Source organism: Narcine bancroftii, chromosome 3 (assembly GCF_036971445.1).
Source record: "Narcine bancroftii isolate sNarBan1 chromosome 3, sNarBan1.hap1, whole genome shotgun sequence".
Classification (NCBI taxonomy): domain Eukaryota; kingdom Metazoa; phylum Chordata; class Chondrichthyes; order Torpediniformes; family Narcinidae; genus Narcine; species Narcine bancroftii.
Window position 1 is genome coordinate 78,697,236 of NC_091471.1, and position 18,111 is coordinate 78,715,346.

The 18,111-nt window shown below is 42.0% G+C and overlaps 2 protein-coding genes across 4 annotated transcripts in view; both read right to left on the minus strand.

Moving 5' to 3' along the window:
- Positions 1-11,398, minus strand: part of LOC138757276 (molybdopterin synthase catalytic subunit) — a 46,985-nt gene extending 35,587 nt beyond the window's left edge. Inside the window, exons 1-2 of the mRNA XM_069924333.1 lie at positions 11,304-11,398; positions 11,011-11,136 (exon numbers count right to left, since the gene is read on the minus strand). Coding sequence (XP_069780434.1) covers positions 11,011-11,136; positions 11,304-11,310 — 133 coding nt within the window. The 5' untranslated portion in view covers positions 11,311-11,398. The remainder of the gene's footprint in view (positions 1-11,010; positions 11,137-11,303) is intronic.
- Positions 1-18,111, minus strand: part of mocs2 (molybdenum cofactor synthesis 2) — an 84,300-nt gene that overhangs the window by 28,785 nt on the left and 37,404 nt on the right. For 2 of the 3 annotated variants that reach the window (XR_011353476.1, XR_011353475.1), the window contains exon 5: positions 11,011-11,136. The exons of the other annotated variant lie outside the window; for it this stretch is intronic. The gene's annotated coding sequence lies outside the window, so the exon portion shown is untranslated. The remainder of the gene's footprint in view (positions 1-11,010; positions 11,137-18,111) is intronic. 3 annotated transcript variants of the gene reach the window in all.

Sequence of the window (18,111 nt, forward strand, 5' to 3'; positions counted from 1 at the left end):
TGCGGCGATTACAAAATCACATCAAACCATCACTCAAAATACCAGAACATCCAATTCCCAAGGCAGAAGAATTGTTCCAAGCACTAAACGGAGGGCAAAAATTCACAAACTAGATTTGTCATAAGCTTATCAACGGATAGAAATGGACAAAAAATATCAAGGGAGTATGTGACAATCAATACCCATCTGGGACTATTCACCTGTACACACCTGCCTTACGTAATTTCAGCAACACCTGAGATGTTTCAAGCAACAATGGACAAATTACTAGATGGACTCTCAGTTGGGTGTTACCAGATGATGTCATCATCACGGGCCGAAATGACAGTGAACACTTACAAAACCTTGAAAAGGTTTTAACCAGACTACAACAGGCTAATATACAATTATGAAAGGACAAGTGTGTCTTCAGTAACATATCTTGGATTTACAATAGACAACGCGGGGGTGTGAATGAATCCAGCAGGAACAGAAGCCGTTTGCAAAGACCCATACTCAACCAACAAATTGGTATTACAGTCCTTCCTTGGACTTGTTAATCACAACCAAAAACATATCCCTTATATTTCTACACTATACAGCCTGCTGAGCCAATTATTCAAGAAAGATCAAACATGGTATTGGAACACAGAAACTAAAAACACAGCTGATCAACTAAAGGAAATATTAACGTCAAGAAATAAGGTGCTGATCCACTACAACCCTAGTAAGGAAGTTACTCTAGCCGTGGATGCTTCACCAGTGGGACTAAGAGCAGTACTATCCCAAATCACAGAAGAAGGTGAGCAACCAGTAGTGTATGCTTTGCGAACATTAACCACAAGCGAACATAATTATGCCCAACTAGAAAAAGAAATAGGATGAGGGAGGAATTGGGCAGAGTGAACTGGGAGCACAGGCTAATTGATGAAACAGTTGAGGAACAGTGCAAGATTTTCAAAGAAATATTTTGTAATGCACAACAAAAATATATTCCTGTCAGGAAAAAGGGCAGGAAGGGAGGGAAAAATCAACCGTGGTTAACAAAGGAAATAAAGGAGAGTATAAAATTGAAGGCTCAGGTGTACAAAGCTGCAAAGAGCAGTGGGAAACTGGAAGATTGGGATAACTTTAAGAGACAACAAGGGGTTACAAAGCGGGTAATAAGAAATGGGAAAAAGGATTATGAAAGTAAATTGGCACAAAATATAAAAACAGAAAGCAAAAAATTTTATAAATATATAAAACGGAAGAGGGTGGCCAGAGTTAACATAGAACCCTTGGAGGATGAGAAAGGAAAACTGGTAGCAAAAAATGAGGAAATGGCCGAGGCATTGAACAAATATTTTGTGTCAGTCTTCATGGTGGTAGACACGTCCAGTATGCTCAAGTGCGGAGTTAAGGATGCAAATGTTGAGGAGGGCCTTGATAAAATAGTTGTTACAAAGGAAGTAGTGATGGAGAAACTAATGGGACTAAAGCCAGACAAATCACCTGGTCCTGATGATATGCATCCAAGGGTTCTGAAGGAAATGGGAGAAGTTATAGTTGATGCATTGGTGGTCATATACCAAAATTCCTTGGATTCTGGGCAGGTCCCGGCAGACTGGAAGAACGCCACTTTTTAAGAAGGGATGTAGGCAGAAGACTGGAAATTATCGGCCAATTAGCTTGACGTCTGTAGTTGGTAAAATGCTTGAAGCTGTCATTAAAGATGAAATAGTGAAACTTTTGGAACGTAAGGGTTCAATCAGGCAGACGCAGCATGGTTTTAGAAAGCGAAGATCTTGTTTGACAAACTTGTTAGGATTTTTTGAGGATATAGGGGATAGAGGGGAACAGGTTGATGTTGTATATTTGGATTTCCAGAAAGCGTTTGATAAGGTACCCACAAGAGACTTATCAGTAAGTTACACCAAAGTGGAGTCCAGGGAAGTATATTGGCCTGGATTGAAAATTGGTTGTCTGACAGGAGGCAGAGAGTCGGGATAAATGGGAGTTTTTCAGGTTGGCAGAGAGTGGTAAGTGGGGTGCCGCAGGGATCGGTGTTAGGCCCACAACTGTTCATCATTTACATTGATGACTTGGAGGAGGGGACAAAATATGGTGTAGCCAAGTTTGCGGATGACACCAAATTGAGTGGAAGAGCAAATTGTAATGAGGATGTGGAGAATCTGCAGTGGGATATAGTTAAGCTGGATGAGTGGGCAAAGGTCTAGCAGTTGAGTACAATGTTAATAAGTGTGAGGTTATCCACTTTGGCAAGAAAAATAAAAGAGCTGAATATTATTTAAAGGGTGAAAAACTACAGCATGCTGTTGTGCAGAGGGACTTGGGAGTGCTTGTGCATGAATCGCAAAAAGTTAGGTTGCAGGTGCAGCCGGTTATTAAGAAGGCAAATGGAATGTTGGCCTTTATCGCTAGAGGAATTGAATTCAAGAGTAGGGAGGTAATGTTGCAACTGTACAAGGTACTGGTGAGACCGCACCTAGAGTACTGTGTCCAGTTCTGGTCTCCATATTTGAGGAGGGATGTACTGGCTTTGGAGACGGTCCAGAGGAGGTTTACTAAGTTGATCCCTGGGATGAAGGGGTTGACTTATGATGAAAGATTAAATCGTCTAGGATTGTATTCGCTTGAGTTCAGAAGAATGAGAGGAGATCTTATAGAAACATATAGGATTATGAAGGGTATGGATAGGATAGATGTAGGAAGGTTTTTTGAGCTGGCCGGGGAAACTAAAACGAGAGGACATAGTCTCAAGATTTGGGGGAGTAGATTTAGGACAGAGATGAGGAAAAATAGTTTTTTCCCAGAGAGTAGTAAATGTTTAGAATTCTCTAACCAGGGAAGTGGTTGAGGCTGCTTCATTAAACATATTTAAAATACGGTTAGATAAATTTTTACATGATAGAGGAATTAGGGGATATGGGGAGAAGGCAGGTAGGTGAAGTTAGGTCATAAATTAGATCAGCCATGATCGTATTGAATGGCGGAGCAGGCTCGATGGGCCATTTTTGGCCTACTCCTGTTCCTACTTCCTATGTTCCTATGAAAGATTGGCAATAATTTTTGGTGTAAAAAAATTCCACCAATATCTTTACAGAAAAAATTCACCCTGATCACAGACAACAAGCCTCTTAGTTTAATTCTGGGGTCACACAAAGATATACCAGTATTAGCTGCGGCCAGAATTCAAAGCAGTGTATAACTATGATATAAAACATAAACCAGGAACACTCAACAGCCGTGCAGATGTCTTATCACGCATGCCGCTACCCAAGACAGAACAAAGAGAAATTATTAAATGGGAAGCAGAGGCAGCAGCCATTAGCCAAGAACAACTTCAATAACTACCGATTACAGCCCAGATGATCACAAAGGAAACCCAAAAAGAGGCAACATTAAGCAAGATCCTATACTTCACCCTTAATGGGTGGCCCAAATCTGAAGTCATTCCAGAAGACCTAAAACCTTACCACACACGCCATCATGAACTATCAGTCGAAGAAGGATGTTTACTATGGGGTACCCATACAATTATTCCAGCCAAATAGCAAACTACCATGTTATCAGAACTACACCACAACCATCCAGGAATGGTACGAATGAAGGCACTGGCCCGGATGCATGTCTGGTGGCCTCCATAGACATTGAAACAACAGTAAGAGAATGCGAAGTATGTCAGTCAATGCAGTCAAAAATGCCACAAGCGGAAGCTAACCCATGGAAATTGCCATCCAAACCCTGGCATCGGATTCATGTGGACTTCGCTGGGCTATTCATGGATGAGACTTTCCTAATAAAGGTGGACACACACTCCAAATGGCCAGTAGGTTCATAGCTGAAAAGTACCAAAGCAGATCCCACAATTGACTGTCTATGAGCTATCTTTCCTCTTATGGATTGCCTCATGAATTAGTTATGGACAATGGGCCTCAATTTACATTAGAGCATTTTTAAAAATGTATGCACCACAACATTATTTTGTCTGCACCCTATCACCCAAGTACTAATGGGGAGGCAGAACATTTTGTACAAACATTCAAAAAAGCAATGAAAACCATGAAACTTCTAAATCCCTCTTGGACACACAAAATCGCAGATTTCCTATTGGGATACAGAAACGCACTACATTTTACCTCAAAATGTACCCCAGGAGAACTAATGTTTGGCTGCAACCTGCGGACCAAGCTGCCCACAGTTCATCCAGATCTGGGTCTCCAATTGCAAAAAAACAGCATCGCCACAGACCTCACCTAGAACATTGGAAGTGGACGAGAGTGTTCTGGTACAAGATTATAAACAATATAATGAAGAAGACTCACCAGCGGCTATACATAGCGAAGAGTTTGAGGGTTCTATGTGTCACCAAAGACTCTCGAAAACTTCTACAGGTGTATTGTGGAGAGCATTCTGGCTGACTGCATCACTGCCTGGCATGGAGGTGCCTATGCTCAGGACAAAAAAGAACTCCAGAGGGTTGTTAACTCGCCCTTCGACATCACAGACACTGGTCTTCACTCCATTGAGGACATCTATAAGAGGCAATGTCTTAAGAAAGCAGCCTCTATCCTCGAGGACCTCCACCACCCAGGATATTCCCTCTTCCTAACCCTATTACCATCAGGAAAAAGGTAATAGAAGCCTGAAGAAATGCCCTCAGTTGCACAAGGACAGCTTCTTCCCCTCTGCCATCATATGTCTGAATTATGTTTTAGATGTGGTCAAGAAGTTGGTTAGTTTTTGCATTCTACTTGGAAGTGTCCTAGAGTAAAAAATTTTTTTGGGAGAAAATATTAAGGGTTAAATTCCCACAGGATCCGATGTTATTTTTGTTGGGTAATATTAAAGTGGTTAGACCAAAATTAAGGTCAACAATGAATCAAACTAAATTTTTACAACCTACTTTAGCTGTTTCTAGATCATGCATAGCCATTACTTGGAAATCAGATACAGATTTAGGGATGGAGAAATGGCATGCTGGATTGCGTATTTGTATTCCACTTGAGAAAAATCACATAATTTACATAACAAGTATCAATTTTTTCACAAATATGAAGCCCATACATTGGTTTGAAAATTTGAAGAACTCGCTGAAAGCCCATCCTATTGGTAACCCCAGCTTTAATATTATTAGTATGAGATTATATTTTCTTTTGGACATTCTCCTAACTCTTTCTTTTCTTTTTCTTTCTTTTGATATATTCTGAGGGGGGGGAAGGTGAAGGGAGGGAGCGATGGGATTTTAAAAAATATATACACACACTGCATGTGTATTTTTTGTAGTCTTATTTAATATGTAAAAAATGGATGTGGTTTTAAAATTCTTAAATAAAATATTTTTAAAAAGAATGATTACTGGAATGAAGGGATCAGCATATGAGGAACATTTAATGACTCTTGGACTGTATACCTTGGAGTTCAAAAAGAATGAGGGGGTCCTCATTGAAGAATTTTGAATGTTGAATGGCCTGGAGAAGGTAGATTTGTTTCTCTTGGTAGGAGAGTCTAGGATAAGTGAGCACAACTTCAAGATTGAAGAATCCCCATTTAAAACAGAGATGAAGAGCAATTTCTTTAGCCAGACAGTGGTGAACCACTGGAATTTGCTACCATGGGCGACTGTGGAGGCTTTCGTTGGGTGCATTTAAGGCAGGGATTGATAGATATCTGAATAGACAGGGTATCAAAGGTTATGGGGAGGAGGTAGTGGAATGGGGCTGAGTTGGAGAATGGATCAGCTCATGTTGAACAGTAGAGCAGAATCAATGGGCTGAATGGCATACATCTACTCCTATATCTTATGATGCCATTGTCTAAAAAATTTTTCTCACAGAAAATTACACATCTCTGATAATTATTTTTATTATGTTCTTGATCAGGCAGTGACTGGCCAATTAGGTTTATTCTGGCATTTTTTTTGTGTATTAAACATTCTCCTTATTAGGTTAATGCAAACTACTTGGCTATTCTGAAACATTGTTGCTGGGGAGCAGCTCGGCACTTTTAGTTTAGTTGTTTGTGTAAATTACGTTTCTTAATTCGTACACTGGTTGGACTAATTCTCAAAGTTCACAAGTTGCATTCACAAAGTCACATCATTGAGTTAATAGTATCCCACATCATGTAAAAGCAGCAGCCCTTTCAAAGCCACATCTACGAGTGCTTCTAAGCAATAAAAAAATTCTATGACCTCTGGTTCCTTGAAATCCCCCCACCCCCCTGTAATTTCCATTCAACCAAAGTGTGTGAGTAAAATCTCACATACTGCAGATATTACTACCCTGATATGAGCCTCACACAGAAAAGTTACTAGACACTCTGATCTTAGCATTTCTCAAGTTGTAGTTGTGGCTTCTCCCAGTGAAGACATTAAGAATTTAGGCATCACCCATATTTTTTTTTAATGGAATACACATCAATTGTTCCCCAAAATATCTCTATAAGATATCCTCTTACTGAGTGCCTATATCCCTTCCACCCCCACCCCCCATCTCTTCAAAGAAGCTGATGCTATACCATTGAGAATGCAACATTGTGTGGTACAGCAGCTACTCCACTGCAGTCTGCAAGAAACTGCAGAGAATTTTAATTCAGAGTATCACACAAACCTGCCTTCCCTTCATCAGCTCTATCTCTAACTCCTGATGCCTAGGAAAAGCAGCCAACATACTAATGGATTCATCCCACCCTCAGGGCCGTATTAAGACCTACTGATGCCCTAAGCAAACTCCAACAATAGTTCCCCCTTGACCTTCCATTGTCTAATTGACAAGACATTAAGAGTCAATAAATGCTAAATGTGAAATAATAGATTAAAAATTCAGTTTTCTTCCAGGCCAGACCCCACAACTATATTAAATATAACCTGTGTGTGCTTATTTTTTTTAAATTTCATTTATTGTGGGGCCCTAGTTCAGCTGCACTGGGAAAGAAAACCACTATTTGGTGTCCCCTTTCCTTGGTGCCATAAGCATGTACTTATTTTCTTTAATTGTTATTCCAGGCCTGCCCACCCTGACCATTGGGAAAAAAGATTTAGGAGTGCAAAATCACACACCACAGGATTGGTGCAATCACTCCACTGAACAAATTAGTAAAATAATGTTACCCTAATTCCATTCAAACTGATCTCTCACTGTAATTCTGCTCTTTTCAATGTTTTTATACTGCTGCATGGATAAACTTGATGGATAGCACACAAAACAAATCTTTTCACTGTACCTCAGCACATGTGACAATAAACAGAAACCTAAAATTGAACTTATTCTGCCTACCTCCAGCTATTCTGCTTGCAATATTATACTCAGAGAAATGGCCACTAAAGCACCTGTGTGTAGAAGTAATTGTTGAAATAATGAAGTCAAGACAAACTACTGCTGGCAGATAACTCATTGTAGATTTAACCAACTAAAAAGAAACATCAGGAATAAAGCTAAAATAAGACAGAAACTGCTGGAACCAGCCTGATGAGTATCTCTAGCATTTTCTGCTTTAGTTCCGATGTCCAGCATTTGTAGCATCCCGCTTTAATGTAGAAATAAAATAGCAATTAATTCAAAAATACCCAATGACCCCTTTAAAGGCCACAGTGGCAGTAAGTGAGGACCATTATTCTTCCTATTGCTAAATACTGTATTTGATAACATACAAGATCCACAGGCATACAAGGCCACCCCCCCCCCTCCCCCACCACCCCCCCATTTCAGTAGGGAATATTAAGTATTCTTTAGTTAAATTACAGGTAAGTTGGCGAACGGGTTACTCCTGCACTTCTTGTGCTGCTGGCGGGGGCCACTGTGGTCGGCTTTCTCACCGGGGAAAGAGAATGGCGGCAGCTCCGGAATTAGATTGGTTTCCTCGGAGGTGGAGGCTTGCACTGGCGCATATGGAGCCTCTGCCAGCAGAAAATGCCATAACCCCTCTGCACGCTCACAGTGACCATAGGGGATTTTTTTAACCAATTTTTTGGGAAATACAGTTCATGATTAATACAAAGATCCCTGAATGACACTAATCAGATTCATGATATTCTCCCAGATTCCACCATTCATCTACACATTGGGGACAATTTAGTATGCCCAACCTCCACATGTTTGGAATGTAAGAGGAAACTAGAGAACGTGGGGTATATGCACCTGGACATGGGGAAACATGCTAATATGTCTCCTGAACCTAATAAAGTGCTATGGTTTCACACAGATAGCAACATAGGCCAAGATTAACACAGGTAGTTGGAGCTGTGATGCACCAATTCTATTAGTGCTACAGTTTAATGAGTGGATTTGATTTGAGTGCAACAAAATCACGCTGCTTCTTGACTAGCATCTGAGAAAGTTTAATCAATTAAGCATTGGACCCTAAATTATAGAAGGAATTTGACTATATATATATATATCTTTGGCTTGGCTTCGCAGACGAAGATTTACGGAGGGGTAAATGTCCACGTCAGCTGCAGGCTCGTTTGTGGCTGACAAGTCCGATGCAGGACAGGCAGACACGGTTGCAGCGGTTGCAGGGGAAAATTGGTTGGTTGGGGTTGGGTGTTGGGTTCTTCCTCCTTTGTCTTTTGTCAGTGAGGTGGGCTCTGCGGTCTTCTTCAAAGGAGGTTGCTGCCTGCCGAACTGTGAGGCACCAAGATGCACGGTTTGAGGCGATATCTGCCCACTGGCGGCACGGATGGCAGTCTCTTCAATCTGAGGCACCTGAAAGCTCACACCAAGACACAGGAGCAACTTGTCTGTGAACTACTCTTTGCAGACAATGCCGCTTTAGTTGCCCATTCAGAGCCAGCTCTTCAGCGCTTGACGTCCTGTTTTGCGGAAACTGCCAAAATGTTTGGCCTGGAAGTCAGCCTGAAGAAAACTGAGGTCCTCTATCAGCCAGCTCCCCACCATGACTACCAGCCCCCCCACATCTCCATCGGGCACACAAAACTCAAAATGGTCAACCAGTTTACCTAACTCGGCTGCACCATTTCATCGGATGCAAGGATCGACAACGAGATAGACAATAGACTCGCCAAGGCAAATAGCGCCTTTGGAAGACTACACAAAAGAGTCTGGAAAAACAACCAACTGAAAAACCACACTAAGATAAGCGTATACAGAGCCGTTGTCATATACACACTCCTGTTTGGCTCCGAGTCATGGGTCCTCTACCGGCATCACCTACGGCTCCTAGAACGCTTCCACCAGCGTTGTCTCCGCTCCATCCTCAGCATTCATTGGAGTGACTTCATCCCTAACATCGAAGTACTTGAGATGGCAGAGGCCGACAGCATCGAATCCACGCTGTTGAAGATCCAACTGCGCTGGGTAGGTCACGTCTCCAGAATGGAGGACCATCGCCTCCCCAAGATCGTGTTATATGGCGAGCTCTCCACTGGCCACCATGTCAGAGGTGCACCAAAGAAGAGGTACAAGGACTACACATATATATATATAAAATATATATATATAAATAAATATATAAATATATATGTATCCAAGATTTTATTGTTGACAAATAAGGAAGAAATTGAACAGATCAATGAACTTATATCAAGGTTACTGGTCCAGTAACAAACGACAATTGATTACCATACCCAGGAATATCATCAAATGAAATACTTCCTGTAGATGAAAATCAAAAAAGTTGCAGATTCTGGAAATATAAAATGAAAAAAAAAACAGAAAATGTCAGAAATAGTCAGTAGATCAGACTGTATCAGAGAAGCAGAGTTAACACTTCAACTCAAAGACCTTTCATCAAAACTGGGAAGGAGAGAGGGAAAAAATGTTAGGCTGCAAGCAGGTTGATTGGGAGGGGGTAATGTTTCTGAGTGAGTAAAATCAAATTGATCACAGGGATAACCTGAAAACAAGATTATCAATTATCGATAGTCAATGAATGAATGGGAACAGATAAAGACCTGAGAGCATGCAAAAAAAATAGAAATTGCAAAATGCAATCAAGGTCAGATTGGGCATATCCTTCACTTCAACAAAAAAAAACTAAAGGGAAAACAAAATTGAATCAATATCACAGATGGACTATTAAGGCAGGAAGAAAATTTAAGTGGTCGAATTCAACATCGTCCAGAAGGCTGAAACATGGTCAGAAAGAAGACAGGGTGATTTTCTTCAAACTAGCAAAGAGCCTCATTCCAACATTCCCCCCTTTTTTTCCTCTTTCTCCTCTCAGTGGAGGATGTGCCCAGTCAGACCGGCTGAATTTTGTATTTTGCAACTCCCTTTGTCCAAATTGTTTTATTTTTGTTCCCACTCTCTAACTGCACCCACCCACTCATCAGATAACCTCATATACAGCTTTCCTCATCGTCACCCGTTTCCCCTATTAAAGACATATAATCATATAACAATTACAGCACAGAAACAGGCCTTCTAGTCTGCACTGATCCAAGTACCCTCCTCTAATCCCAATTACCAGCACTCTGCCCATATCCCTCCATCCCCCTCCCATCCATATACTTATCCAACTCTTTCTTAAATGACAAAATTGACCCTGCCTCCACCACCTTTCCCAGAAACCCATTCCACACAGTAACCACTCTCTGAGTAAAGAAGTTCCCCCTCATGTTACTCCTAAACCTTTGCCCATCAACTCTCAACCCATGACCTCTTGTATCCATCTCTCCTACTCTCAATGGGAAAAGCCTTTCCACATCAACTCTATCTATCCCTCTCATTATCTTAAACACCTCTATCAAATCCCCTCGATGTTCCAAGGAATAAAGACCTAATTTACTCATTCTCTCCTTCCCCAGCTTCCCTGCAGTTTAATAAGCTTCTTTTGTCTCCTTTCCACTTTTGAAAGGTGTCTGATGAGAAATATCAACTATGTTTCTTTTCCCACATTCTGACATTTTATACATTCCTGCCATTTTCTATTTTATTTCTAAAAAAGTAAGTTTAGTCTATTATACATGTTCAGCAAAAATCACTAACTACGTCTAACTAGCACCTACAAATATAAAGTTACACAACTGATCATGCTCAAAATTAGTTAAACAACTCTATAGCTTACCAATAAACAAAGATACTGCTCCACAAGATGGAGATTTTACTGATTCTGCTACTTCATCTGTGGAAAGCTTCTCATAAGTTACTCTTATCATATCCTTGGCTTTGCCTTCCAGTTCGCACATGGTAACTGAAGAAAAGGGAAACATAATTTAACAAGTTATAAATTTACCTGCTTGTACTACCTATCAGACTGATTTTTTGGCAGTTTCTCTGCATCATTATTTCAATAATACAGAATTACTATTTTGAAATCATTAATAAATTACTTATAAATTAAATAAGTTGTTTGCATACAGTACATCCATTTTCTGATGCAAAAAAATCCCTATCTTGCACTCTATTCCCTGGATGTTGTCATCCAAAAGACACTTCTGTAATGAAATGGTTCAAAGTAACTTGCTGCGAGAGAACAAGAACATAACAAAAAGAGAAATTACATCTTAACACACCCAACGCAAGTGGCTGGTTCACAAGATAAGGGATGTGGCATTGGGAAGGGTGTTAACATGAATTAAACATTAGTTATCATAGAGAAAACAGAGAGGCAGAATAAATAGGCCTTTTTATAACGGAAGGATGCAACTGATTAAATGTGACAAGGATCCGTCTTGGCCCTCAATAATTTACCACCTACATTAATGACCTGGTGGAGGTGACAGCAGAGAACAAGATATCCAGATATGCCGATGAGATGAACAGAAGCCGAAGAGCATGTTGTGTTAAAGATATTTGCAATGTATTGAGAGATTCAGAAAGTAGGTGAAACCCTGGCAAATGGAAAGTATGAGGTCTCATGTATTTTGTTAAGATTAATTAAAAAGCAGGCTATAATCTAATAGAGAGGGAACAAGGGGATCTAGGTGTTCTTATGCATGCAACTCAAAAAGTTAGCACGCAGGTTCAGAGGTAATTAGGAAAGCAAATTGCACTTTGGTCTTTAATGGGCTTGGAATTTAGAAACAGAGAAGTACAAGATATTGATGAGGCCACTTCTAAACTACCAAGTAAAGTTTTGGTCCCCTAATTTGAGAAAGGATGCACTAGCATTGGGGATAGTCCAGAAAAGATCCGCAAAGCTGATACTTGAACGACAAGGTTGTCTTATCACAAACTAAAACAATTTGACCTACATTCTTTACAGTTTTAAAGAATGAGGGATGATCTTATGGACATAAAAGAAAAATAAATTACACTGAATTTTTTGGATTGCTCAAATATCAAGTATGTCCAAATGTGAAATAGAAGCATTACATTAATCTGGGAAAGTGGGTTATTTTGTTTCTCTATAATCTGTCATCTCTTTCAACATTAATTGTAAATAAACTTATTTGACAATGTCCTAAAAGTAAAGTTTGCTAAGTTAAAATAAATCACTTACTTTATTCTGTACTGTTTCTGATAGGCGGGAGTTGAAATAGAGAGTACTGCGCTATGCAAACAATAAATGGAATAAATGTCGACCAAAGACAATGACTCAAATTTTGATGGGTGCTCCAAACATTGTTTAGTTATTATTTAGATATGTAAGACTTGTAAAATTTTGTGAAATTTAGTAAAATGGAGAACATTTTTCCAGGCGTGGGAGTGTCTAGAATCAGAGCCACAGCCTCAAAATAAAAGGATGTTCCTTTAGAACAAAGTGGAGAGGTTTCTTCTGCTTGAAGGTGGTGAATCTATGGAATTTTTTGAGGCCAAGTTATTGGATATATTTAGAGCAGAGGTTGGTAGATTTTTGATTATTGAGGGCGTCAAAAGTTATGGGAGGGGATTGAAAAGAAAAATACATCATGATTTGAATGGCAAAGCAAACTTGATTAACTGAATAGCCTTGCTTCCAAGTCCAAGTCCAATAGTCTTACAGAATGATTTTATGGTTTGCCACATGTTGACTGTGATATAGTGCTAAAACTAATCAGAGTTAAAATCAACGAGCTAATTAGGGACTTTAGGAAAGGAAAACCAGAGATGCACAATCCAATGATCAGTGATGGAAAGAGTTAACAAATTTCAGAAGACCTTTTCCTGGGCCCAACATACTATCGTAATTGTGAAGAAAGCATGTCAATGCCTCTACTTTCTTAGGAGTTCGGGGGTGGGGGGGGGGGGGGGGTGGGGGGAGGGTAGCTTGGGACACAGGATCCCAAACAGCAGACGCTATCACTGAGCACCCAAAGTGCTACTACTGCAGACAGGCAAAGCATCTATGGAAAAACTGTCCCGCCAGAAGCAGGATCTGTTTCGGCAATGGAAATGAAAGGAAATTACACAAGGGTATGTAGGTGCAGACCTTCCCCTTGCAGTGCTGCATGCGAACAGCAACCATCACCATCTTGGACTTCCGGTCACAGAGAACAGCACGGCAGAAGCCCAAGAACGACAGCCAGAGTCAACGTCACTTCCGGTTTCACTTCCATTGGCCTCCAAGTCCGATTTGAGCAAAATCTGTGGCAGCAGCTCAGTAATGCTGTCCATGGGTTGCATCAAATACAAGAACAGTCCACAATAACCAACTGTTGAAACACCTACTCATCTCCCCGAATACCGTCCACTGTTCATGATCTGCGGTTTGTCCACCCTCCAGGTCCCATAGCACCCCCTGTTTGAAAACCTCAGTCCCAACTATAATCCTGTGGCAACTTAGAGCAGGTGATACAATTCTGGGGACAGAGTTTTTAATCAAGGCTGAGGTAAAGCAACTCCTGGTAGAGAGCATCATAGAGCCCAGCACCAGCCCTTGGAGAGCACAAGCAGTGATGGTAAAGAGTGGAGAGAAGCACAGGATGGTCATAGACTACAGTCTGACCATCAACCGTTCACCCTCTTGGACGCCTACCCCTCCCCCGCATAGCTGACATAGTGAACGAGATTGCCCAATAACGGGTCTTCTCCACCATTAACCACAAGTCAATAGACAATAGACAGTAGGTGCTGGAGTAGGCCAAATGGCCCGTTGAGCGAGCACCACCATTTTTCAGATCATGGCTGATCATTCACTATCAGTAACCATTCCCAGTCTTATCCCCATAACTCTCAACTCCCCGCCCACAAGAGCCTTATCTAACTCCCTTTTGTACATATCCAGTGAATCTGCCCCTACCTCCCTCCGCGGCAAAGCATTCCACAGATCCACACTTCTCTGGGTAAAAAAATTTCTCCTCATCTCTGTCCTAAATGGCCTTCCCTGTATTCTTAACTATGCCCTCTAGTCCTAGTCTCACCCAACATTGGGAACATGTAATCCAATTTCACCCTGCTAGTCCCTTGATAATCTTATATACCTCAATTGTGTCTCCCTTCATCCTTCTATCACCAGCTCCTGATCCGACTGGAGGACAGCCCATACATGGCGCTCGAGGTGGACGGCCACCTTTACCATTTCCTCAGGTTCCCCTTTGGCGTCACAAATGGAGTTTCGATCTTCCAGAGGGAGATGAACCAAATGGTGGACGACCACCAATTGAAAGCCACTTTTCCCTACCTGGACAAAGTGACTATTTGTGGCCATGACCTGCAGGACCACAACGCTAACCTGCAAAAATTTCTCCAAACAGCAAAAGCCCTAAATCTCACACATAACCAGAAGAAATGTGTGTTCTCCACTTTGCATCTGGCTACACTAGGGTTCAGGATGGAGAATAGAGTCATTGGACCTGACCCTGAGCAGATGCGGCCTCTGCTAGAGCTCCCACTCCCCCATAACCTCAAGGCCCTTAAAAGGTGCCTGGACTTCTTTACATACTACGCACAATGGGTCCGAAATGGTCCAACATTATGAAAGTCTGCTCCCTGGTAAAAACTATTACTTTTCCCAAGTGGCCTTCACTCACATCAAAGACAACATTGCCAAGGCAGCGATGAACATTGTAGATGAATCCATCCCATTCCAGGTGGAGAGCGATGCACTTGACGTCACCCTGGCCATCATGCTGAACCAGGTAGGCAGGCCGGTGGCATTTTTCTCGTGTATCCTCCAGGGCCCCAAACTCCAGAACTCAGCCATTGAGAAAGAGGCCCAGGCCATAGTGGAAGCTGTGTGCCACTGGAGGCATTACTTAGTTGGCAAACCGTTCACCCTGATGACTGACCAAGGTACAGTTGCATTTATATTTAACAACAAATTGTGGGCAAAAATTAAGAACGACAAGATCCCGAGGTGGAGAATTGAACTGTCCACCCACATCTGGCCCGAGAAGCTCAACAAGCTTCCTGATGCCCTGTCCTGGGTTACCTGCACTAACGAGCAAGCAGATCACCTTCAAGCCCTACACAACAGCCTCTCCCACCCCAGAGTCACCAGGCTCTATCACTTTGTAAGATCCTGCAACCTCCTGTACTTGGTTGAGGACATCAGGGAGTTGACCCACAGCTGCTAATTCTGCGCGAGTGCAAGCCACATTTCTACTGGCCAGAGAAAGCTCATCTGATCAAGACCTCCCCCACCTCCGAACATCTAAGAATGGACTTCAAAGGCCCCCTTCCCTCCATGAACTGGAGCGTGTATTTTCTCAACATTGTTAATGAAAACTCAGGATTCCCGTTCACCATCCCCTGCCCAGATATGACTATGGCCACTGTCATTAATTCCTTGCGTAACCTCTTCATGCTCTTAGGATACCGGAGTTACATCCACAGTGACTGAGGGTCCTTATTTATGAGCGAGGACTTGCACCAATACCTGCTGGCCAAAGGCATAGCTACAGGCAGGACCACTAGCTATAACCCCCAAGGGAATGGCCAGCTGAAATGGAAAAATAGCACCATTTGGAGGCCAGTCCTCCTGGCCCTCAAGTCAAAATGGCTGCCCATCTCCCAGTGGCAGGAGATCCTACCAGAGGCACTCCATACCACCAGGATCCTCCTCTGTACAGCAACAAATGTGACCCTGCATGAAAAACTATTCTCCCCCCCCTGAGAAGACGGGTGTCAGGAACAATGCTACCGGTCTGGCTGACAACCCCTGGGCCTGTGCTACTCCATGAACACACCAAAACCCAGCAGATTCCCTGGTCGAGAAGGTCCACCTCCTCCATGTCAACCCCCAGTATGTCTACGTGCAGTACCAGGATGGGGGGAAGAGTCACTGTCTCTGTCTTGGACCTATCATATGCAAAAGTCCCTGCAACTAAGTCACTCGCTGAGCTAATCATGGTCGATCGACCACCACCCCTACCTCCTTCTGTGACAGATTATGTGGTGTTTGTATTGTATATAGATATGTTTTTTGGAGATAAATTGTGGTAGGTTTTCTGTGTAGGTCACATACAAACACTTTAAAACAGATCTTATTTAAAATACTGGAGCTCTGCTCAAGCTCGACAGGCCGATGCCAAGGGCCTTTGAAAAAGCTTTGGAGAGTGGCCAAGAGACTTCAGCAATGGATTGTTGTTTACAAAAAGGCAACAGATGAAAGAACTCGTTGGAGCTGCAGACTGTCTGGAGGGGAACTTGCTGTTCTAAGAGGGTCATGTGGTTTTGCAAGCAGAGAGAGTCAAACAGGCTTTCTCTCAGAGAGAGAGAGAGAGAATTCAGTTCTGCAGTTTTACAGTCAGCAACAGCAACTGGGACTGGAAGACGACGAGCTGGAAAGCTGTGGAAAACCCCATTTGGAAGACAGGTTGTGACTGCTTAGTTCAGCCTGGTCAAAGCCCTTGTGGTTCATGCAAGAGGAGAGGACTGGCTGTCTAATGTTTCACTTGGAATAAGGGAAACAAAAAGGAACTCTGTGGTGATCTGGAAAACCCTGATGGGGCAAGGTTCTTCAGCAAGACACTGAAGTGACTGGTTACAAGGAATCAGTTGTGGGTGTTCAGCGAACAGCAGATCTCTCTCTGAAAACCGACAAGAAATTTCCTGAGCGGTAATCATCTACCTTTCAAGCACCAAAGCCTGGCGAACTTCATAAATGTTAAATTCTGTGCACAGTATAAGAATTGCCTGATACCAGTGAACTTGGAGGAATAAGAAGTGAGATTGATCTGGAATCAAATAACTTTTCTGAACTTATACATGCGCTTAGAAGTAGAGGGGAGTTAAGTTGGGTTAGTTGATAGTAATAAGTTAAAGTTTGATCCTGTTTTCATGTTTAAAGATAATTAAAAGCAACGTTTGTTCAAGTAACAATATGTCTTGGTGAATATCTATTGCTGCTGGGTTTTGGGGTCCTCTGGGCTCATAATACTTCCCCACAACTACCAGAGACACGGTCAAGGATCTAACCCCACCATTGGCACCAGCCACACTACCCCAACCCCCAACTCACACCTCCCCCCCCCCCCCCCCCCGAACTAGCCCCAACTGATTCTGATCAGTCATCCAAATTGCAGTCCGTCGCACAGAACACTGTCCAGGAGCCTACAGCAATACTTCAGCCAGCACTGTGATGGTCCGTTTGACGGACAAAACTACCAGACAGACTGAACCTGTAAACAGACTCTGAATGGACCCTTGACACTTCACCCCGCTGGACTTTGTTTCAAAAGAAGGGGTGAATGTGGTGGAACACTGTATTACAAGCATTGATACCCTAACTCCTCCACTTCCAAGATTCCTAAAACAAACTCCTTCAGTACTGCCTTGGAATCGGGCCAACAGCATGCAAGATATGATTGTAAATTTACAGCGATTAAAGCCTATTAATCTTGACTTCTGGTCTGTCAGGTGTAATTGATAGCCCTACACCACACCACTCAGGACATGCTCTGTTCTTGCTGCTGCCATCAGAAAAGAGGTATAGGTGCCACAAGTCTCGCACCATCAGGTTCAGGAACAGTTGCTACCCTTCCACCGTCAGACTCCTAAACAACAAATACAATCAGACACTTATTCAAGGACTCTTATTTATTAATTATTTTTTAAAAATTCTGTTTTGCACAGCAAATTTGTTTATATTTCTTCCTTTGTTCATATTTCTCTCTTTTGTACTTTTTTTGTTTAAACTGAGTACAGTTTATATTTACCAATTATGTAGAAATTCTGCCTGGCCCATAGGAAAAAGAATATCAGGGTTGTACATGATATCATGTATGTACTCTGACAATTCCTCTGAACTTTGAGTCTCAAAAAATTAGAATGGTATTAACTTGCTCTTGTCATTTTTAAAAAT